The 23,836-nt window shown below is 34.8% G+C and overlaps 1 protein-coding gene across 1 annotated transcript; it reads right to left on the bottom strand.

Annotated features, from left to right (window-relative positions):
• Window positions 1–9,110: 9,110 nt before the first annotated feature.
• LOC110110281 (BURP domain-containing protein 5-like) lies at window positions 9,111–10,271 on the bottom strand. Its single transcript, XM_028692314.1, has 3 exons — window positions 10,005–10,271; window positions 9,690–9,884; window positions 9,111–9,251 (listed from the first exon to the last, which is right to left on the bottom strand). The coding sequence occupies exons 1-3, from the start codon at window positions 10,269–10,271 to the stop codon at window positions 9,111–9,113; spliced, it is 603 nt and encodes a 200-aa protein (XP_028548147.1).
• Window positions 10,272–23,836: the final 13,565 nt, after the last annotated feature.

Raw genomic sequence — 23,836 nt, 5'->3', positions numbered from 1 at the left:
GTTGAGTCATGTCTCGAGTAAGTATGAGTTAATTTGTTCATATTTTCATTATTCTTATAAACTTTGTTCTAAACTCAAAATGGTTTGTAGGAGGTTCATTGATGGTTTAAGTACATCAGAAGAAGGAGAAGTCCAGAAGATAGTGGAGAAAGAATTCACTGCTCGGTTTAAAAATATGATATATTTTGAATAATTAGTCTTAATTAGTTATTTCTGCATGCAATTCATATTAATGATAATAACATCTTGTTCATTTAAAGGTACATACTGAAGAAAGTGATTCGCAGTATTTAGGGATATTTGAGTTAGCTTGGGGACTAAATAGATTAGTTAAATATTATCAAATATTTTTTGTCAATGATTATAAATTCCAAACAAAAAATTTGTGTGAAGGTAGGAAGACAAATAATTTTGACGTAAGTGTAAGAGGGAACACCCATACAGGGGATGATTTTGAATACTACGGGGTATTACAAAAAATATTAGAGGTGGAATATCCTAGTCACATGAATACTATGTATCTCTTCAATTGTGAATGGTTTGAACCAGTACAAAATAGAGGCACAAGAGTACATCCAATTTATGGTATAATAGAAGTAAAGCGGGGTAGGAGATATGCAAAGTTTGATCCATTCATCATTGCTAGTCAGACAACTCAAGTCTATTATACTAACTATCCAAGAAGAATATGAGACAAACAGGATTGGCTGGTAGTTATGAAGATAAAACCAATGGGAGTAATTAAGAAAACCACTTCAATACCATCAGCACATCAAGAAGAGTTTATGTCAAATTAAAAAAATCTCCCAATTAATGTAGATGACCAAATCAGAATTAATGAGAGCGAGTTGCAATTAGAGGAGGTAGATTTAACCATAAAGGAAAGTAATAATGAATATGATAGTGCTAGAAGTGTATCATCTTATGAAAGTGAATCAATAAATGATGAGTTAATATAAGGTAAATTAAATTTTTTTACTCACTGCATTTATTTTATTGTTTTTGCACTTCATTTTTTTACTTCACTATATTTTATTTCACTGCATTTATTTTATTGTTACTACTGTGTTATAATTTATTAAATTTTTATTATAACTCATGTTAAAAATAAAAAAGAAAAAAACTCTAATACTAATTATGTCTATGTCAGAATGCATTCATAAGGCATCAATTTCGAGGCCATTACTATTTTTTTTTTTGGGAAAATTTGGGCATAGCCCTTTTTATTAAAAAACTAAGGATAGAAGGTACAAGTAAGAAAAAGGCTCAAAGGAACCTCAAAATGTTTAAAATGGAAAAAAATCGACCTTAAAACCCAAATTTTAAGTCAAATAAAATGGCTTTATAGCGAATAGCCTACAGCGGTAATAGAATAAAAGCAGAAATAAACCATAGAATTTCAAAGGGACCAAAGCTCCAAAGCCACCATAGCCTGGACTCAGAGAAATTGAGTTGAATATCGGTGTGATTAATCCCCTGGTTGCTCGAGAGCCATCCAAGGGGATGTATTGGAGCATCATCATTATCTCAGGCTATACCCGAACCAACATAGCATCGTATAGCAATTTCGATCCAGCCAAAGTCGAGAGATATAACCCAAGAAGCAGGGTTAAATAGAAACATTTTGAGAGTATAACTTTCCCAATAGATGTGAGGAATTCTTCCATCTTAAAATCTTTGCTTGAACGGCATTTCTGATGCAGAAAACAGTGGACATACTACTGTTAAATGCATTATTGAATCTTCTTTGGTTTCTCTCATTCCAGATGTAGTAAACGCAGCAACAGACGATTAAAGAGAAGAGATTTTTCTCTTCAACAGATACCAAGCCATTACCATCAATCCTTTCCAGCAGTTGCAATAGGGATGGTTCCATTAAAAAACAATTAGACCCAGGGATTAAGGTTCTAATAATATTGAATGAGTATGAGCACTCAAAGAATAAATGAGCAACACTTTCCAATTAAGAAAAACAGAGGCTGCAAGTTAAAGGAACTAAGATATTCCTTTTATTTAAAGACTCAGCTGTTTTAATCCCCCCAACCAGAGCTAACCATGAACAGTAAGAATATCTCAAGCCAAATTTAGGTCCCCAAATAAATTTATGCCAAGAAACAGTGGGATGACTTTTATAAAACTCTAATACAAAATTATAATGCTTACAGTCCTTATTATTATCCCACCAAAGACAGGTAGATCCCTCCTCAATGCCAACATTTAAAATGTTTCTTTTCATCAGAGGAGAAAAGCAGGAAGGAAGTGCCCAATTATCTCCCAAAATGAAATCTCTAACAAGACTGTTAGAATAGAAAGTAGGGAACTGATAATTCAAATCTTGTGTAGCTAAAAACTCTTCCACCCTGGAGTTACATAACCAGTGATCCCACCGAAAGGAGATAGGCGCATTTCTTGTGATTTTAAAAGAAAATTTGTGTTTAACCATCCCAGCAGTAAGACAAACCTCCTTCCAAAATTTGGTAGCAAACGTAGGGATCAGACTCCAGGGAGAAATATATCTGCTAGTAAGCCATTGAGATAAGGGGGACTGCAAATTGTACATCCGGGTGATAATGGAACAATTAAAAGCAAACTTGAGAGAAGCTAGGGATGGAAAGCCAAGCCCCCCAAACTCCTTAGGTCTGGTGACATTATCCCAAGAGACCAAGTGCAATTTTTTCCCAGCATTACAATCTCCAAAAAATAGAAATTTAGAGCACACTTTCTTGAAAAACTTTGAGACAGTTTTTGGTATAATGGCACCGCGAATCCAGTAAGCAATAGTGTTCAAAATGGTGTATTTTAAAAATTGCAGTCTACCAGCAAATGATAAAAGACTAGCTTTCCACCCCGACAATTTAGCTGAAATGGAATCAGTTAAAGGTAAAAAATTTGCAACTTTTAGCCGATTAAAAGATAAGGGGATACCAAGATAGGTAATAACTTCAGAAATATTGTGAATGGAGAGTGTATTGCATAGCTCAGCATGATTATTCACAAACTTGGAAAACATAATAGAGCTCTTACTAAGGTTCACGTGAAGCCCAGTAGCGTTGGAAAAAGTGGAAATAATTTTTTTGAGACAAAGACAGTTTTCAACAGTAGCTTCACCAAAGACTAATACATCATCGGCATATAGTAGGTGCGATAAGGAGAAATCATCCACATTAATTCCTTTGAATTCACAATTATCTAATAGAGCAGAAAAAGCATCCATCACTAAGCAAAACAGATATGGGCTTAACGGGCAACCTTGCCTAAGCCCAGAGGTTGAAGAGAAAAAACCTTCTATAGCACCATTCACCAGAACAAAATAATTCACATCAGATATGCATGCTTTGATCAAATTCACAAAAGAATTAGGGAATCCTTTTTGAAGCATCCTGTTTAAGAGGAATTCCCTGGAAACCGTGTCAAACGCTTTCCTTATATCTAGTTTGGCGCAAAAAACCTTATATCTGCTATTTTTCTTTGCCATATCCAATATTTCTTTGGTCAGGATAATATTGTCAGTAGAAATCCTAGATTTTACAAATCCAGATTGATTATGCTTAACAAGATGAGGCATGATGGGCTTTAAGCGATTGGCCAAAGTTTTTGCAATAATTTTGTATATAGTATTACATAAAGCAATCGGTCTAAAGTCAGAAATAGACTGCACATTCCTAGATTTAGGAATAAGAGCAAGTATAGTCGCTTTGACACCCCTCGGAATGTAGCCCTTTTCAAAAAAAGATCTGATAGCTTTACAAACTAAAGGCCCCGAAATGAGCCAACTAGTTTTGTAGAAATGGTAATTAAAACCATCCGGTCCAGGGGTAGATGTGGAAGACCCTGAGAACACAGATTTTTTTATTTCCCTGTCCATGACCATGCAGGATAAAAATTCCCAGTAAATATTTGGGAGAGAGCTACCAATGGGGAATAAACTAACGTCCAATAATGAAGGGGGGGAAGGATTGTAGAGCCCCTGAAAGTGCTGAACAATGCAATTGATCACTTCCCTATTATTTCTACCAGGGAAAGCAGCAAATAAATTAACAGCCATCTTATTACTCCCTTGTCTTCTCTTAACCTTGGAAAAAAGAAATTTAAGATCTTCTTCACCCTTCTTAAGCCAGTTCACTTTTTCCCTTTGGATCAACCAAGAGGCATTCATAAAGGAGAGATCAGAAACTTTATAATTAATTTCTTTGAGTGTGTAATTAAGAATAGGGTCATCAGGTTTGGCCTGCGCCTTAGCCAAAAAGGAAGATTGAATTTTAAGAAGATCATCTAGCTGAGAGTTGATATGATTAAAATTGGACCATACTTCACGTTTGATGTTGCTCTTAAGCTTTTTGAGAGAGTTACACAGAGAGATAAGAGGATTCCCAGATAATGGACTCGAAAAAACATCCAGCACATTGCTCCAGTACCTGTCAATTTTTGTCCAATAATTCTTGAAAAGAAATCTATGATTAGAGTTGTGAGCATCACCTGAGTGTATAATAAGTGGGCAATGGTCTGAAGTAGAGGGAGATTAAATTGAACAGAAAGAAGAAGGAAAGTCTTTAAGCCACGCATCATTAACCAATGCTCTGTCCAACTTAATATGTATCGGATTGTCAGCCTGCTGGTTGAACCAGGTAAAATTGCTACCAACCGTCTGAAGATCCAGCAGGCGGTTATCAAAAATCATACGATTGAAGTCAGCAAGGGAGCCATGAGAGAGAGGCGAACCTCCCAGTTTTTCATAAACGAAACGGCAGCAATTAAAATCACCTAAGACAACCCAGGGAATGTGTGAAGGAGGGGAGAATTCTTCAAATTGTTCCCAGAGTTTTTTCCTTTCAATACTGCTGTTAGAAGCATAAATGACAGAGAGTTGGAAAGAGAGATGAGAGCCAACTTTTATCATACCAGATATACATTGAGGAGAAATGTGATTAGGAGCAAAATCAATCTTGCTAGCATTCCATTTGACCCATATCCTCCCCGAGGATGAAAAATTAAAGTTGTTACAACTTTTCTCATAAGGGAAGATCAAATGATTTTTTTCAAAAAAAGGATTTTGAAAAGCAGAGTCGTGTATCCTTGTTTCCAGGATACACAATAAATCAAGCTTGAAAGAAGCCACCAAGCGTTTGCATCTTAAAACTTTATCCGGCCTATTAAAGTCCCAGACGTTCCAAGCAGCCATTGACGGCAGAGACATCAAGAGGATGAGGAGGATTGGGGCTTCTTTGATTGCTTGCCCCTAGCAGATTTTTTGCGTACATTCACATTTGAATTCACTTGGTTTTTTTGGTTTGAAGCAGACTTATTCTTAGAGACAGGATTTTTCAATTCTTCAAAGGTGATGGTGTCCTCAGGCTTTGAAACTTCCTCATTTTCTTGTAAAATATCAAACCTATTTGGAGAAATAATACCATGAGGTCTAACCATGGAGCTAGAAATCTTCCCTGAAGAGATAGAATTCACTTCAGTTGGAGAGTTTAAATTTGGGATAACTTGTCCCGAATTAATAACTGTGTCAGCCATCTAATCCTCCGGAATCTTACTCTTAAGGTCTGTATGAGAAGAAAAAATTTGTTCAGATCTTAGCTAGAAAACTTCCCTAAAGAGATAGAATTCACTTCAGTTGGAGAGTTTAAATTTGGGATAACTTGTCCCGAATTAATAACTGTGTCAGCCATCTGATCCTCCAGAATCTTACTCTTAAGGTCTGTATGAGAAGAAAAAATTTGTTCAGATCTTGGGTTTTTTGTGGAAGGGGAATGAGGTTGATAATGAAGGTCTTGACCAAGATCGTTCTTATTAATCGTCAGATTATTGGAGCCATTTCGACCAGGAGATGAATGATGTATGGGTTCCTGTAAGGAGTCTGATACAGGAATCTCACTGCTAGGGTTAATAATCGGAGCTGTAGAGGGAGCTGAGACATGATTATTCACCAGAGGTTTGGACAAGGGTCTCTTATTCGCTTTCCTACTGTGACTTCTACCCCGAGGTGGAGGATTATTTGAAAAACCAATGGCTTTCTCACCTTCAACAATCGGTTTAGTAGGACAGAAGGAGAAGAAGTCAACAAGGGACTTACAGTGATCAGAAGGCGTCGGTCTCCACTCGTATTGAACTTTTAGAGCAACAATATCACCATCCAGAGAAACTTTAATTTCTTCAGGGTAGGAAGCATGACAGTCTACCAAGACACAGACCCCGGCATATGTCAGCCTAGTCTTCTTCGCAGTGAGGGAGTCCGCAGCAAGTGGAACCCCAATTTTGCTCGCAATACGGGAGATCCCTTCAGAATTCCAGCATGCAAGTGGTAAGTCATGGATCTTCACCCAAATGGGAACAGAAGTAAAATTTTCTTTGATAGGCTTGAACTTTGGATGCCACTTTTGCATGATAAATGGTTTTCCAAGAAGAAACCAAACGCCTTTAGTCCAAACAGTATCATAATCTTCCGAACAAGAGAAACGAAATAGAAAGAACCCGTCACTGAGCGAAAACATCCCAAGCTGACCTTTTAGTTTCCACGTTTTGTTAATCGCACCGAGCAAAGCCTCGTAGTATGGCCTTCTCCCAATCGAATAACCTACAAGACATCTACTCCAATCTTCCGCTCCAGAAGACAGCTTTTCCTCAGAAAAAGGAACAATTTCTGGTTCCTGAGGGAAGTGAGATAGATGAAGCTCATCGGGAGAGGAAACATTAGGAGAAAAAACGACATTCCAGTTGCGTTGAGGAAGTGGGGAGACAACTCTATCAAGAGAGTGAGGGGGAAAATCTGAAAGAGGGAAAGAAGAATCCATGGACGAAAAACCTCCGGCGACGCCGGAGGAGGAGGAAGGCCTGGCGGCGCAAACCAGTAAAAAACCAGAGAAGAGGGAAACCCTAGCAGAGCTGGCGGCACGTTTTTCCAATTCCTCAGGTTTGCACTACATTTTTTTACTTCACTGCATTTTTTTACTTCACTATATTTTATTTCACTGCATTTATTTTATTATTACTACTGCGTTATAATTTATTGAATTTTTGTTATAACTCATGTTTCTAATATTTCTTATTTATTTATGTGTACATGGCTTCAGGTGAAGAGCCTAGTAGAGGATTGATCAAAAATATTTTTAATAGGTGCTCCACGAGTGGGTAAAGGTTGAAACTGTGTAGTATGCTGAGACGAGGTGAAGAGCATATTTCTTATTTATTTCTTAATCACTGCAGCTAGACCAGCTAGGACAGAACGTACTGAGGGGATCACCTTGTCTCAGCCTACTACACAGTCTCAGCCTTCTACACAGTCTCATACTGCTACACAACCTTAGCCTGCTACACAGCCTTTATCCACTCGTGGAGCCAAAAGCCCGTAGTTCTACTCAGCAGACTCTTGATTTCCTTCACCAGATCCCACGCAGAGTACTCCTTTCTACCCATACTATGCACTTCCACCTTATGCTGGTGTCCCTCCTACTTATTCATATCCACCATATGCTCCACCATATTATCCTCCACCGCCCCATCAGCCTGCTACAACTGGACCTTCGACAGCAGCTGGACCTTTGACACCAACTACACCAGAGCAGTCGACAGATGGTAGAATGTTGATAGCACCGGAGGGTGACACGTACGTACATTCTCTTTTATTTAAGCTAATGAATATTTTTATTTTATATTATATATTTATTTCACATAACCTTATTTTTGTAGGTTCCACCCATCAAAACAACCGACACATAAAATACGGGACATCATACGGAGCAGGTTTGACACTCCTTATGTTTCTTGGAAGAAAGTCCCGAAAGAAGTACGGAAAATGTGGTTTAGAGTGTTTGAGGTATTTTTAGGTATTAGTTTTTATGTTATGTCTAATTAAATGATTTATTCCTTTTTACTTAAGCTAACAAACATATATATATATATATATATATATATAATGTAAAAAGATTTTTGTTGGCTGTCATAGCACAACAGAAATAGATGCTGGGTAGAGAACCAACTCCTGTGGAATTGTATAGTCACACTCATAAGCGACAGGAGGATCAATAATGGATTGATGAGAGAGCAAGAAAATTCCATGTAGGTATATGTGTTTAATATTTTCTATTTTTTAGTTTAATTATATATATTTATATTCTACTTTCACAGGAAAAATATACACGGCTTCGAGAGAATCACGCCACATCAGGTGAGGGCTCTTCTAACGGCTCTGTGGAGTTTTTGGAGTACCGCATGTGGTCGCAAGCCATTGGAGAAATACAATATGGTAGAGTTTATGATTTAGGTTCGCAAGCTCAGGCATACGAGGGGATGACCTCCTCTACTGCATCCAACTTCGCATCCAATTCACATGAGTCTATACATGCTCAATAAATAACTGCCCTTCAAGCAGAGCTAGAACAAGTAAGAAAATCACAAGCTGATTGGCTAGCTCAGTTGCAAGCGTAGGTTCAAATGCAGATGCAGGAGCAACACAATCAGTTGTTGGTTGAAATGCGCAAAATGAGGGAGCAGATGAGTGGAAAAGAGGTAGCTCCACTGAGGAAGAGTCCACGGATTCAGAGTAGTTTACTTTAGTTATATGACTTGTTTATTTCTTTGAATATGTATTATTGAACAATATGTGATATTTTTAGTTGGTTGTTGCTATTGAACAATTTGTTTTAATGGATATTTTTATTTTTGAGCATATGTTGAAGTTCTTTATGTTGTGGAACTGTTGTGTATCTGTTTTGGAATTATATTGGTGTATGTTTGCAGGTGTGAAAATTTGATTGTTGGCTGGAAAGGAATATATTTTTATCATTACTACAGGTTTCTGGCGGATTTGGCGTCGGAAATATGACGGAAACGACGATAGAACGAATCAGAGCAATCATGCCGGCGTTTTTTTGTCCGCCGGAAATTTTCGACACCTGTTATGGCGACTTTTTCGCCGGCGTTGTCCGACACCGTTTTTGCGCCGGAAAAAAGCCATAGCTTAGTTACGGTGAACTTACGACATTTTTTCCGTCGGATCTATACGTCGTAAAATACCGATGCATAGGGCGCCAGGAAAATCGGTTAAAAAACGACATTTTGACCAGCATATTTTGCGCCAGTAATGCGCCGGAAAGGTTTCCGGCGTATTATAAATATCGGAAGACATTTATCGACGCGCACCAAACAGGGGTACAAAAATCCGATGGAAATGCGCCAGAAACCCAGGACTTCCGTCGGATTTCACGAGTTACCAGCGGATATTGTCCACCGATAATAAGCGTGTTTTCCTGTAGTGTAAGGAAATAATGTTCTAAAATAACAATAATAATAATAATTCACATAATAAATAAGCATAATTAAACTTTCACCTCATGTCCCTTCATCATTCATTATTTTTTTATATTAATGATTTCTAAACTCATGTTTTTTCATAATTGAAAATAAAATAAACACAACAATGCATACAATATAAGGTGTTGCTCATAGAGGCATGCATACATACCTAATTATTCAACACACAACATTATCACTCGCACCTCCCACATAATAGCTTACATAATAACATTCATACAATATAAGGTAGAAAAAAAGCATAAAGTCTGAATATAAATGCTACTAATATAGAAGATGACTTTGAAGCGTAAAGGTATCCTTCATTATAGGCCAACAAAGATAAGGTGGCCTCGAGGAAGAAAATGGCAAATGGGTTCAGTCCCTGGCTTCACCTTCAAAATTTTGAACCCTAGATAATGTGGTGCCCATGCTGATGTGTCAAGATGGCATATTGCTGCAGCATCCACAACCACTCCATTTGATCCTAAAAGATGCACCTTATATGCCTCAACATTTGTTATTGTGTGGCAATTATATACTGCTTTTGGGTATGACACAGGATGACAAGACACCAATGCCTTTGCTTCCTACACATACATATATTTAATATTTCAATATACAACTATACATATCTTTATGTTTAAATATGAATCTTCTTAATTAAAACTCACCACGTACATATCTTCTTTCGATCGGATCAAATATACCTGCTTCGGCACCCCTAATTGGTGAACACCACCTTTCACAGTCGTCTCAATGACATTCACATCTCTGTTGCCTATCTCAGCCTTGACAAAATCCGCCATGTCTTCCAATGATGTGACACAACGCTTTATCTCTCCCTCAATAGGCTGCTCTTCACAGTCTTCCAATGTTTGCTGGATGGCTTTGGCTTCTATTGAAACCCGTGTGATGTTGAAGAGTCCGAGGATTTTAGTGAGTTTGGTGGAGGAGAAAGGCGTGGCCTTGGCCATCTCGACTGAAAGGAAGGGTTGCATTGAGATTGACTTGCTGAGTTCGAGAGTCATCTTTGTGCCCCGGTTAAGGCTCTCCTTCAGGAAGAAGAGCTGAGCAATGAGGTCGTTTTGGTTTGGCGTCTCATTGTCTACGCATTAGTAGCAGCCGAAATATTTCGAAATTTTTTGGCCTCTTTCAAACTTAAACGACTTCATTTCTTTCTCTATAAATTAGGCACATTGAAAAAAATTAAGTCAGATAAATTAAAAACTTTTTGAATTTGCATTTGAGTTTAGTAAAACAAATGTATGGATTTCAAATTTTTTCTGATATAATTAAAAAAAAATCATTATAGAGAGAGAAGGAGAGAAAGCGAACGAGAGCGCAGTAGCTCCTGGATGCTGGCAGGGATGGGAGTTTGCGGAAGTAAATCTTTCCAATATGTTTGGGCAGACGTTGCTTTCCCCATCGCTGCATGCGAACTTGTGAGCTGCTACAATTAAAGAAAAAAAATTAAACACTTATGAGCAATACTCACAAGCTAGTTTTAAAACATAGAAAACTACAACATTTTTTGCAGTTTTAAAATAAAAATTATAGCTTTTTAACTGACTAATTATATCTTTTGACGTTTTATCCTTCGATGAATAAGAAGTTTACCATGAGAATGAAGATAGCGTAAAGCAGGAAATCCATGAGATCAAAGCCACTGCAATGAGTGTTTCAAATTGAAAGATTCTGAACGATTTAGTAACTCTATGGTACTCTCTGGACCTCCTTATATAGCAGCCAATGGATGGAGATAATGATGTAAATGAGTCCAGTTGAGCTTGAGACACTTTAGGCTTGAGCTTGATTAGTTAATCGAGTTTGAGCTTTATTCTACGAATTCCAGTCGGCTCATATGCCGGCTCGTTTATTTTGAAAGAGAAAAAATGCTTATGATTCAAATAATTATTATAATAAAATAAAAAAAGAATGAAAATTTAGAAAAGAAAAAATGAGGAATCACTTAATATAAGAATGTGAGATGTAATTTATAAATATTTTTAATAACTTTGTACTAAAATCTTGAATAGTAATATATCTTAAGTGCCTTTTATATTCATATTTTTTAAACGAGTCAGCCTGCAAACTAAATTGTCAGTTAGGACTTGCTCAAGCTTGGCTCATTAGCACATCGAGCTAAGGTGACGCGCCATTTATTGAATCGAGCTTGAGCCTACTCACGAATTAGCTTGAACTAGACTCACTAATGAGCTCATAATTATAAAGATTCCTATATATATTAAGTTAAATTTTACATATAATGCAAGATGATTCCTTTTTATACAAGACAATTTTAACTATCTTACAGAATATAAGTTATAACTATACAAAAATAATAATAATTAGCCTGCCGTTCAAAAAATAAAGATATTTAGAATCATTGTTTTAGATAACTTTTATTACTAAAAAGATTATAATAAAAAAGCAGAAACCTTCAAATCTAAACATTTGCAGAATCTTTCAAATCTAAAAATTTTATAATACAAAGTGGTTTTACATGAATAGTACATAAATAGAACCAACTCTTCATTTTGAATTATTAATTGCTCAGTAAAATTTGAAATTAAAAAATTTCTGATTCTTTAGCAAATTTAAATTTACTCAAAGTTGGAATCACAAAAGAAAAAAAAAATATTTTTAAAATGTCCTCATAGGATGGAGTACAACTATAAGAAAATTAATGTATTGATATTTCATAAAATTATCGAAAGTTCACTTTTTAGAAAATTTTAGGAAAGGAATATATATCTCTCCACTTGTGTCTTAACACAATGACAATTCCAGACATCTGTAAGATCATCACCTTTTTAAATATAAAAGTAAAATTATAAATTATTTTGTTATCTATCTTAAATAATATAAATAAAAACTTTGCAAAATCTTAGTATTTAGCCTGCCGTTCAAAAAATGAAAATATATAGAATCATTTTTTTGGGTAGCTTCTATTACTAAGGAGAATATTAGAAAAGAGCATAATCTTTCAAAAGTTTCAAAAGAAAAATAGACCTGTGTTTAAAAAATTAGTGGAATCTCATAGGTTCCCACCTTTTTCCTCTTTCCAAGTCTTTCGTCTATATTCTCTTTTGCTTGTTGCTTTGCACTTGTGTATTTTTTTCCCTAAAACTAAGGAATATATATCTTTCCACTTGTTAACACTATGAATAAGGATTCCTTGCAACTACAAGTTGACTTAATTCAGATTTATAAAGAGCTTGTCCATATTCCTGTAATTAAGAACTTTATGATTTGTCATAGCATAGAAATATCACATAAAGGAACAAAAAGGGAGAAAATAGTGAAGAGATATTAGGGGAGAATATTATTCCTTTATTCATATATTTAATAATTTAGTTCTTACTATTTTCAAAAAAATAGAAAATAATTAAAAAAAATCTATCTATTTTTTCATGCTATGTAGTTCTTTTAGCATAAAGATATATATAAAAGTAATTTCAAAGAAGTAAAATTATAGAAGGAAATTCTTCCTATGTCATAATTTACAATTTTTTAGCACAAAGAGAAAGGCTTTTTTGAACCATGTGCTTTTTTATTTAATTAGCTCGTAAGCCCCTAGTGAGTTTTATCAAAAAAAAAAAAAAAGTCATTTACCAAAAATTTTCATAATAATGAAATAATTAAAAAAAATAGCTTTGTCATATCTTACAAATTATTTAGCACAAAGTAAAAGGGCTTTTATTAATTTTTTTTGTAAATTTATAAATCATTTCACATATAAAGAGCAATCATTTCAATATGCATACAAATTCATATATGAGAAAGATGTTTAAGAGTCATTTTTTTTAATATTTTAAATTGAGATAACTTTCTTTTACAATTTTTTATAATTCTTTATACTCATAATATTTTAATGAATGAATTAAATTATTATTTAGACTTTCTATTTGGTATAAGACTTGAGATTCAATGCCCCACTCCAATTACTATTCTTCTACTCTCTCCTCAGGGAAACATCTTCTAGTTGGCAAATAACTTAAAGACCCAACAAGTATCATATTATGATTTATTTTTCTTTAGAAGCATTAGTCACTCTTCCACTCTTTCAACTACATAGATAAGGATTGATTACCCTATTTAGCTACACGCTAGCTCCCACTATTACAAATAATTACCATGACCTACTTCATATCGACCATACTCCCTAAATCCAAACATGCTTTAGTTTTAAGCTTCAAATTTTTGGCACCTTTGTGCGCTACTTTGTCATGCACTTAGCTTGCTTCAATCATCTTTCTACTTGAATTCATCACACTTTACGTGCATGCTAAGAACTCCCCTTTATCACCTTGTGTGCTTCCTATTAGTCACTTTGCCATAGACAATAGGCTTATCCTTTAAATGACATTCAAATTCATCAATATGCTTGCACCAATACACTACCATTATGCTCTAACAGAGCACCAAGCTCATTTCTCTTAGTTAATTCAGTGCATAAACTACCACCTTTTCTTATACAGGAGCAGAAAAATTCCATGCCTTCTCCAATCATGCACAAACACTCCATTTATAGTCACTACATCCCTCACTATAAGAAAATACCACAAATATTGTCTAGCGGGTTAAGCGATTTTTTTTTTGCCAAATCATTGATATAATTTATGCAAAAAATTCTATCAATATCTTTTTAGTGAATTTTTTTACCAAAATTAAGTTGAATATATTTGATGAAATTTCTAATGACATTTTACAGGAAAGTTCATTGATAAACTGAAGTAATTTGATCAACATGAGAAACTGTTTCCATCAAAAGCTCCAGGGTTTCTCCATGCGGTCTCTCTTTCGATTCCTCTCCCTTTTGTTTCTCTGGAGAGCTCTTGGGCCTTGAAAGAAATGTAATCTTGTACGCTCGAGTGATGAAAAATTCTCTTATACCTTTTCCTAGTTGTCATTTAATTTTGTTGGCCTTTGGATGGCTAGATGTTGTTCTTTTCATTTGAATGGTTTTTTCTGCTATTTATTTTTCATCTTAATCAACTTTAGTCAATCATGAGTATTAAAGTCAGTAAGATTTCCAACCCTGGACTTTTTTCCTAAAAAAAGAAAATCATTCTTTTAAAGATGAATTTTGGGGTGATTCCCCTTCTTTCTTATTCTGGAATCTTAAAGCAACTGCCCACTATGGTTTGAAGCTCTTTGGATATCTGAGGAAGAAATTGAAACTCTAGTTATCCTATTTGAATTTGTGTTGGTTGGGAAGTTCACTACCCGTAGACCTAAGCTTGACCATATTAAAAAATTTTTCTTTAAACATAAGCTTATTGGAGAGTTCTTATGGACCCTTAATATATTTTAATTTGGTTTTGAAATGATCATGATTATAGACGAGTGACTGACCATAAATTTTAATGTCTATAACTTCTATATAAAACTTATCAAATGGACTCCTTTGTTTAATATCTCTACGGAATCTTTTATTATTTTGATTTGGGGTTTATTTCCTAATTTGAGATCTCATATATTTTTTCATGATATTCTTCATGGGTAGGGTTCTTTGTTTGAAAGAATGTTACAAACAGATAATGCTACAGCTAATGACACATGGCCTTCTATTTCCATGGTTTTAGTTGAGGTTGATATATTCAAGAAATATCCCAAAAGTGTATGGCTTGAATAAAAAAAATTTGATTACATGCAAAAAGTTGTCTTGGAAAAATTTCCTTAATTTTGTGATCACTGTAAGAATTTGGGCTATGCGAGGACTGGTTGTTTTGTACTACATCCTCAACTCAAGAAAAATAGGCTTTTATCCCAAATGTTCCACTGCCAGTGTTAAACTAGATAGTCTTATTGTCACTAGTGTTGTTATTGAAACTGTTATTGATCTTCTATTGGAGGTCAATAAGATTCCTAATTTGATTATCCATGGAATTGTTCCTTCTATTAATGTTAACTCCACAAACTATTTAACGAGTGATGTTCCTTCTTTTCCTATTATTCATACAACTTTGCTATTTTAGATGTCCAAAACTATAATCTAATTGATCTTATGGGTTGGGAAGTTTAGCCTTCTAATGGTTTGGATGTGTCCAATCTTGTACCTATAATTTCTATTAATAACTCTCCTATCTTTGATTGAGTGAATGCAAATAAGATTGAGGTGGTCGAGCAATTAGATTTTTAATATGATAAGGATCATGATGACCATTCTAATAGAATTAGCCATGCTACTCATTCTGCCTCTAATTGGGAAGAGGGTAAAATAAATTTTGCTGAATAAAAAAATGTAACTTAAAAGTTGTTAAAGATACGAGGGACTTAATTGAATGTAGTGCATTTTTAAAAAGATGATTTTTCCTTGGTTACTAATAAAAAAGTAGGGAAAAACAAGAAAGCACTAAATTCTACTTATTATTTTGCAAGAATTAGTAGATCCAATGCTTATTAACATAATTTTATGGAATATTAAAGGTGTAGGGAAAATTAACACTCATTCTTGTATTCATAACCTTTGTACAATTCAAAATATTTTTTTTTCTTGGCCCTTTTAGAATATGCGATTGGTGCATCTAAGTTTGTTACTAATCAAATGCAATTGGGTTTTCGGAAAATATTATTAATTTTTTCATTGTAGGTGATTTTAATCAAGTGTTTTATCGTATTTGTCTTTGTATAATTTCTCTATAATGGGGTCATTTGTTTATGCTGGTAATTCTAAAATTGGTAAAATTGAAATGTGGAAGAATCTTAAATATTTCAATAATCATTATCAAAGTCCATGATTTATTGGTGTGGATTTTAATATTATTGCTAATGATATTGAAAAATTGGGAGGGTCACCTTCCAATATATTTGCTATGGAAAATTTTAATTGTTATATTATTTATTGTGGTCTAACTTATAAATGTTTTTTCTAGATTTTCTTATACTTGGTCTAATAATAATATGAGACAAGCTTGATACAATCCTTTTCAATAATGAATGGATATCTTTTTTTCCTATCACCTCCATGGAACGCTATAGCAGAACTGCCTTTGATCATGTTCACTACAGGAAAAATGCCCATTACCGGCGGTTCTAACCGGCGGTTCTAACCGGCGGTTCATGGACCGCCGGTTTTACCGGCGGCATAGCCGGCGGTATGACCGCCGACTTTTAACGGAGGCCGAACCAATGATTTTGCTACGTTAAGCCGCCGGTACTAGCGGCGGTTCCTAAACCGACGGTAAACCGCTGGACATCAATATAAGCGTCAATACATTGAGCATGACGGCGATAAGTAAGTTCAAGTTTAAGTTATTAAGATGTTTTTATTTTGATATATTATATGTTATTGACAAAAAAAGTCACTTGAATCTTCAATCCTTCAAGGCCACCTATACATATGATCCGGGATATAATAAAGAATAAATATGATGCTCCTTACTTATCCTGGAAGAAGATCCCAAAGCCGGTTAGAGATATGTGGTTTGGAGAATTTCAGGTATGTTTTTTTTGGTATGATTTCAAATATATGATTTAATTTGTACTAATCTTTTTGATATTGCCTAAATTTTTATAGAAAGAATTTAGGTGGTTGCCTGAGTACAGCACGAGGATTAGATCAAATTTTGAGAGGAGAGGAGCGACCCGTCTCAGAGACATGTTCACGGACATTAGAAAGTCCGGACAGCGTCCTAATTGGATTGGAGAGGGCGTTTGGGCTGATTTGAGTAGTGCTTGGGCTACCTCTGAGTTTATAAAAATTAGAGAGCAGAATAAACAGAACAGAGCCTCTGACTGTGGTGGTTTAGGAAGCTCTCTTCATACTGATGGATCTGTATCTCTCTAGAGTATCAAACATGGTCAGAAGTTGTTGGTGGAAGACAGAGGGGGAGGGTATATGGCATGGGTTCACAGGCTTATGCTATTGAGGGCAGTTCATACACCACTGCATTTCATGAACCAAGTGTAGCTTAAGAATCTGTAAGCGAGAGGGTTGCAGCGCTTACTATAAAGATTGAAGAGATGAAAAGGGTTCAATCTAGAGAGATTGAAGAAATGAGAAAAGTTCAGAATGAAATGCAAGCAGAGTTGCAATCCTAAGAGCTGAAAAACAGAAGAAGAAGGACCAACATGAGCAGCCATCTGAAAATAGTGAGGATACAAATGAGGATTAGATATTTTTTATGTTTGATGATTGTATTAATTAAAACTTGTGAACTTTTGATTGTAACCTTATCATGAACTTACTTCTGAACTTGTGATTGTAATCTTATGATGAGCTTGTGATTGTATTTAAAATTTATGGTTCTGATGAATATTACGGCGTGTTTCCCAAAATATCTTGCTCTTTCTGCAGGTTTAGACTTTAGGGTGAACCTCCCTCAAATAGAGGGGATGCTGTCAATTTTTTTTGCAGGTGCTACAGGTTTCCGGTGGCCAACCGGACAGCCAATGACAAGTCTCCGGTAATGGCATTACACCACCGGTTTATTACCGGCGGTTACCGACGGCCACCGGCGGTGTTACTGTGGACATCCGGCGGTGTATAGCGTTGGTAATACCGACGGCTCGAACCACCGGATACCGCAAGTAAATGAACCAGCGGTCTACCGGCGCTTGCCGGCTGTTTAAGAAACAAACGACGTGGTCTTAAACCGCCGGAAGACCGTCAGTAATATGACCGCCGGTCAGCAGTCGGTCAAATAACCGGCGACGTAACGGCCGAAAAATCGCCGGTTCCAAATCCGGTTGGCACCGGCGGTATAAGCCGCCGGAAAATCGCAGCCAAAATAAACCGCCGGTAAAAAACCGTCGGTACATGTTTGCTACGCGATTTTTTCCGGCGGCTGAAATACCGCCGCAAAGCCGCCGGTAATCCATAAAGCCGCCGGTTAATCTATAGTAACCGCCAGAAAAAACTGCCAGATTTTGGCATTTTTCATGTAGTGGTTACTTTATTATCTAAAATTCAGTATTCTCATGGTAATGGTTTTAACCCTTTTTAATTCCAAAATATGTGGCTTCATGATCCTTATTCTTTCTATGTGGTTAAGGATAATTGATTAGTCCCTTTAATTTATTTTCATAGCAATAATGATGGTCTGTCCAGTCTTAAAATTAAAAAGACTCATGTAGCTATATTATTAGAAGGTGGAATATGAATATATTTGGCAATATTTTTTATAATATTTTAAAAGTTGAAAAAGTGGTTATTAACCTTCAAAATATTTACTCCACCAGCCCTTCTCAAGATATTTGGGATCAATTGAGTAGTGCTAAGACTATGCTCATTAACTTGCACAACTATGATAAAACCTTTTGGAGGAAAAAAGCTGCATCCAAATATGCTTTTGAAGGTGAGAGGAACACTAATTATTTTCATTCTATTGTCAATAGGAGGAGAAAGAAAACCTTTATTAATAAAATTAAAATGGATAATGGGAACTGATGTGTGTTAGAATAAGATTCTTGAGTACATTAGCTATTTTATTTTTTTCTCATTAAAGATTGTAGTTATTTCTTTTGTGGTCTTTTTGGTATCCAATTTGCACATTAGTTTAACTCATTACACAAAATATATAATAAATGAAATAAAGCAAATACATTTTTTATCTTTTTCATAATAAATCAAATATTTTTTCTAATAAGAGTTCACTATATTTAAATTATATATTTTACATTCTCAAAATGCATTCATTATGAATTAAAGAAACCATGTAACCATTTAATTTTTCTATAACACTTCTCTGTGCACTAGTTGCGCCGTCTCTGGCGATTCTAGGGATTTTTTGCTCCCTATTTTCTTGTCCACTTTTCCACTTGTGTTCTTTAGATTGCTTTTGGATCCTAGTGTGAGATGTTTAGTTCTTCTTTCGAGTTCTCTTTGGGCCCTTCTCAAGCATTCTTTTTTTTTAGAAAACCCATCATCATCTAACCCGTCTAATTCCCAGCACCGGCTCCCAAAAAAAATAAGGCTTTTTAATCCTTGATGATGAAGGTAAAAAAATATCCTTCGAGATTCTTCAAAGATGTGGTTTCTAGCATCTCACATGCAGGTGAAACTCTCTCCTCCCTTGACTTCTTCAATTTATAAAGGTGTGTCGACAGTCTTAACTTTTGATTATGAGGTTCTTAAGCTTGCATAACCATTTTTGTTTACTTTAGTTGTAAAGTTCTCTATGCACTTCCCTAACATAGACTCTATTCAAAATTTTTTTGCTAATCTAATATAGTCCAGCGTTTATTCCATTGGTTTGTTGGATCCCGTCAGGCTGCCATTCAACTATTGAATAATTTTGATTATAGTAAGGTTTTTTGAGAAGATCTTACAACATTAACAACTGTCTAATGTGTCTTCTTAAATGGACACCATTTTTTTGATATTAGGGAGGAATTGCCGATCGTTCCAATTTGGATTTCCTTTCCCAATCTAAAGCATTTGGGTTTTTCATACTTTTAGCTCCATTTTTGGTAGTCCTCTTTAGATTGACCAAGCTACAACTGAAAGTTTGTGAGGGATGTTAAGCTCTTGTAAACTAGCCCGAGGCTAACCAAGAGGGGGGGGGGGGGGGGGGACGGGGGTGTTAAAATTTTAGGGGGGTGAATTGGTATTTAAAAATTTTTCCAAATAAAATCACAAACACAACTAAACAATCATCATAGAAATTTACGTGTGAAAATTAAATACTAAAAAAATAAGAAAGAACATACTAGATTTTATAGTGATTTGGTCAACTTGACCTATGTCCACTCCTCAGAGCCTCTCATCTGAGTATTACACTAATCACAATGTCTATCCTTTTGCCCCCACAGTAAGGTGGAGAAGCCCATACAAAAACTACTTTCCACCGACCCTGGTGAGGCAGAGAACCCAACTCTTTTTACTTCCTCCTGAAGTAGGCAGAGAATCCAACTCCTTTTGCTTTCTCTTGAATCAAGTAGAGAACCTTGATCAGTTGCTGAAGTAGACCTCTCTTGTACCTCCAAGGAACTAGGGATGACGACCAAAGAAGGTGACTCAGATCCTTACTTAAAGAATCCTTTCTGAAAGCCCTCACAAACTCCCCCTTATACGATCCTCTCTCTCTCTCTCTCTCTCCACCCCTTATTCTCCCTCTCTTCTTAGCTCTTTCAGGTTAGGATAGCAGCAAAAGATCTTTTCTTGAGTAAACAAGAGACCTTTAAACAAAGACTTCAAATTTTCCTTAATTTGCAAATAATCATCAAATATCATCTAGGATGATCGACTGATCATCCTGTACGATCAATTCAAATTTAGTTTAATCTGTTAGGATAATTTGGAAGAGTCTGGATGATTAGAAATTTCTTTTATTCTGATCGTCTATAATAATATCATCCTATATAATTAGTTTAAATCAATGAATATCGTCTAGACTATCACCCTAAATGGATGTCTGGACGATTAAAAAGTAACTTGATCATCTAGAAAGATCTCACAATCTTCTGAGCTAAATAGTACAAAAAGTCACATATCATCCAGAACATCACCCTGGATGGATATCTAGACGATAAAAAAATAACTTGATCTTCCAAGAAAATAACATCTATTGAATCTTTGTTAACTATGAATTAGGTTTTTAGACCTAAGCTTATATCTCAGCGGCTAACTAAGAGGGGGGTAAATTGATAATTTAAAAAATTATGCCTCTTTTGGAACCAATAAAGTTTAGTGATTTTTTTTTTAAAAATAATTTTTCAACCACACTTTCAAACAGAAAAAGTAAAGTAAAAAAGTAGCAGAAAATAAAAGACACAAGATTTATAGTGGTTCGGTCAAACACTACTTACATCCACTCCCTGAAGTCTCCCACTTCAGGTATTGCACTATTACCACTTAGTGCCTCTCCTTTTACTCCCACAGCAAGACAGAGAAGCCTTTACAAAAACTCTCTTCCACTACTACCCGGTGTGGCAAAGAACCGTCATCCTTTTACACCCTCCAAGTGTAGGCAGAGTACCTCCTTCTGTTCACACTCTCCAAGTGTAGGAAGAGAACCTTTCGTCCTTTCACACTTCTTCAAGTGTAGGTAGAGTACCCTTCATCCTTTCACACTTCTCCAAATGTAGGCAGAGTATCCTTCACTGTTCATAATCCTCGAGTGTCGGCAGAGAACTAGATCGCCTTGAAAAGATATTCTCATGAGAAATCTGGAAGGATAAGAGAGAAGAGTGAAGTAATCACAATTAAAAAATAAAGATCCTTACCTTTGAATACTAAGTGAATCCTTCACGCTCCAGTGGTAAGAAATCTCCTTCAAACACTCTCTCACACTCTCTCCTCTAATTTCTCTTCAATTTGCATGAAGACCAGTGGACAAAAAGATTAAGAAATAGTTTTAAGTGGACCTTTTATGTGAAAGACACAAAAAATTGTCCAAAAACTACTAAATTACAAATCTGTGCGTACTTGATTGTCTCGTACGATCGTATTTTTGTACGTACGAACAGTGTAAACTTGTAACATAGGAACTCTATGGGCATTGGGACGAAATGACTTCATTCCCGATCATCATCCCGTACGAACTATATTCATTAGGTACGAACAGTTATTTTGAAGCCTCGTTGAAACATAATTGCAAACGGTCCATATGTTTAAAGAACAGAGAACATCGTCATGGGATGAATATTCATGTTTGTCTGGACGAATAGCACGAAGCTTGAATCCAAAGCACTTCGTCTGGAGACGAACAGGGAAAATCATCTGGATGCTAATTAATATTGAGAAGTTATAAAACATTGTCAAGGGATGAATTAGGCATTTTGTCTGGATGAACTGTGTAAACTTGAAAATCCAAAAACATCATCTAGGGATAAATTAGGTATTCCATCTGGACAAATAGTATGAAGTGAGAAATCAGAGGACATCGTCCAGGGATGAACTGAAGAATTCTCCTAGACGATCAGGACTTAGAAAAATGTTCTCGCTTCCTGTTCATTCCATTTTCTCTCCGAGGGGTATAACTAACTTGATCATCCCATACAAACTTTGTTCGTACCGTACGATCGGAATAAGAAAAAAAATGATTTTTAAAGATCTCCCCCAGTGTGAGTGTGCTATGTTACTCAATTATAATCACACTCTCTCAGACTCAATAAAGACGAAAATTATAAACTTCAATTTACAAAATATCTTATGCTGGAATTTGATTTGAAGTCTTCATTAGTCTGGAGTACGATTATCCTGAAATGTTAGTCCACACAAGAGAAAAAATAATTATTTTAAAAAGTTTTAGTAGAAAATAATAATTAAAATAATAATATTTGGAATCATTAAAACTATACAAGTTGTAATAATATAAAACATGCAAAAGCTAAGAAGCAACTCTCTTAACAATCTCCCTTTTTTTGATGATGACAAAACAATTATTGTTTGTATATTTTTAAAATTTTTAAGTATCTCCTAAACTCCCATTGAATTGATAAGCATATGAGAATAAGGAGCATTTGAACATAACAAAAAAAAAATTTTAACACACTATACAACAAGAACAAACGAACAAACAAATGCAACAATAACACAAAACAACAAGAACAAACGAATGAAATGATAACACAAAAAATGACATAAATATGCAATGATAAAATAAACAAACAAACAAACAATAATATTTCTCCCCCTTTTTTACAATCATAAAAAAGAGAAGAAGAAAAAGAACAAAATATTGAAATGTTTAGAAGTTATATGAAAAAGCCTTTGATAATTAATTGTTGAAAGAGATTGAGATAAATTTGCAAAAAAAATTAAAAATTATTAGACAAATAAAATGATTCATATGACTTAAGAAGAGATATAATATTGATAATAAAAAGGAATTATCAAAAATATGAGTCAATTTAGACATTGAGATAAACAATATCATTGCAAAATAGATAAATAAAAAATTTATTTTGTGCCTCTTTTTCAAATTGTAAACTTTTGTGCATTCTTTTGATTTTTGTACATTTGTACATTTTTAAGTGTATTATTAATCTTTCCAAAATTACTAATCTAAAATCTCAAATTTCTCTAAGTACAATAATATTTATATTTATAATAGAAATATAAAATAAGAAAACATCATAATTGCAATAATAATATAAAAATTAAAATAGTCTAACAAGAGACATAAGATTGACATTCTTAATTAGATCAAGTTATAAGCACAACTTAAATTCTCAAAAATTAGATTTTTTAATGAATTCAATTTTGTGAAGCAATTCAAGATATAGCACTTGTAAGATCAAATATTTTATGAATTTTCATATAGGCTAATACGCATTTGAAAACAAGATTAAAAGTAAGACAAAACAACTTTTATTGATATCATGATAAAGAATATTATATTCAGTACAAATGATATCAATATACTTACATTCTAAAAATACATAAAACAAAAAACATAACATAAAATATAAAAACATAACTGCAAACATCACATCACATCACATCACATAATCCAGAAAGAAATAGCAATGGAGTATAATCACTCTAAAAGATCATGATCTGGAGGAGGTTGCTGCTTGTAGAAGTTAAAATAGCTACTCTTCATAGCCATATTCGAGGTTATACCATCTATTTGCTCTCTCATCTAAC

Source organism: Dendrobium catenatum, unplaced genomic scaffold (genome assembly GCF_001605985.2).
Source record: "Dendrobium catenatum unplaced genomic scaffold, ASM160598v2 fragScaff_scaffold_9, whole genome shotgun sequence".
Classification (NCBI taxonomy): domain Eukaryota; kingdom Viridiplantae; phylum Streptophyta; class Magnoliopsida; order Asparagales; family Orchidaceae; genus Dendrobium; species Dendrobium catenatum.
Note: the sequence above shows the minus strand (reverse complement) of the source record. Positions and strands in the feature narration are given on the sequence as shown.

Excerpts from the sequence above, each read along its gene's own strand:
- LOC110110281 (XM_028692314.1), bottom strand. The coding sequence starts at position 10,271 with ATGGCCAAGGCCACGCCTTTCTCCTCCACCAAACTCACTAAAATCCTC. Across the intron at positions 9,885-10,004 it reads AATTAGGGGTGCCGAAGCAG|GAAGCAAAGGCATTGGTGTC; the intron begins GTATATTTGATC and ends ATGTATGTGTAG. Across the intron at positions 9,252-9,689 it reads TAGGGTTCAAAATTTTGAAG|GAAAACACGCTTATTATCGG; the intron begins GTGAAGCCAGGG and ends CTTACACTACAG.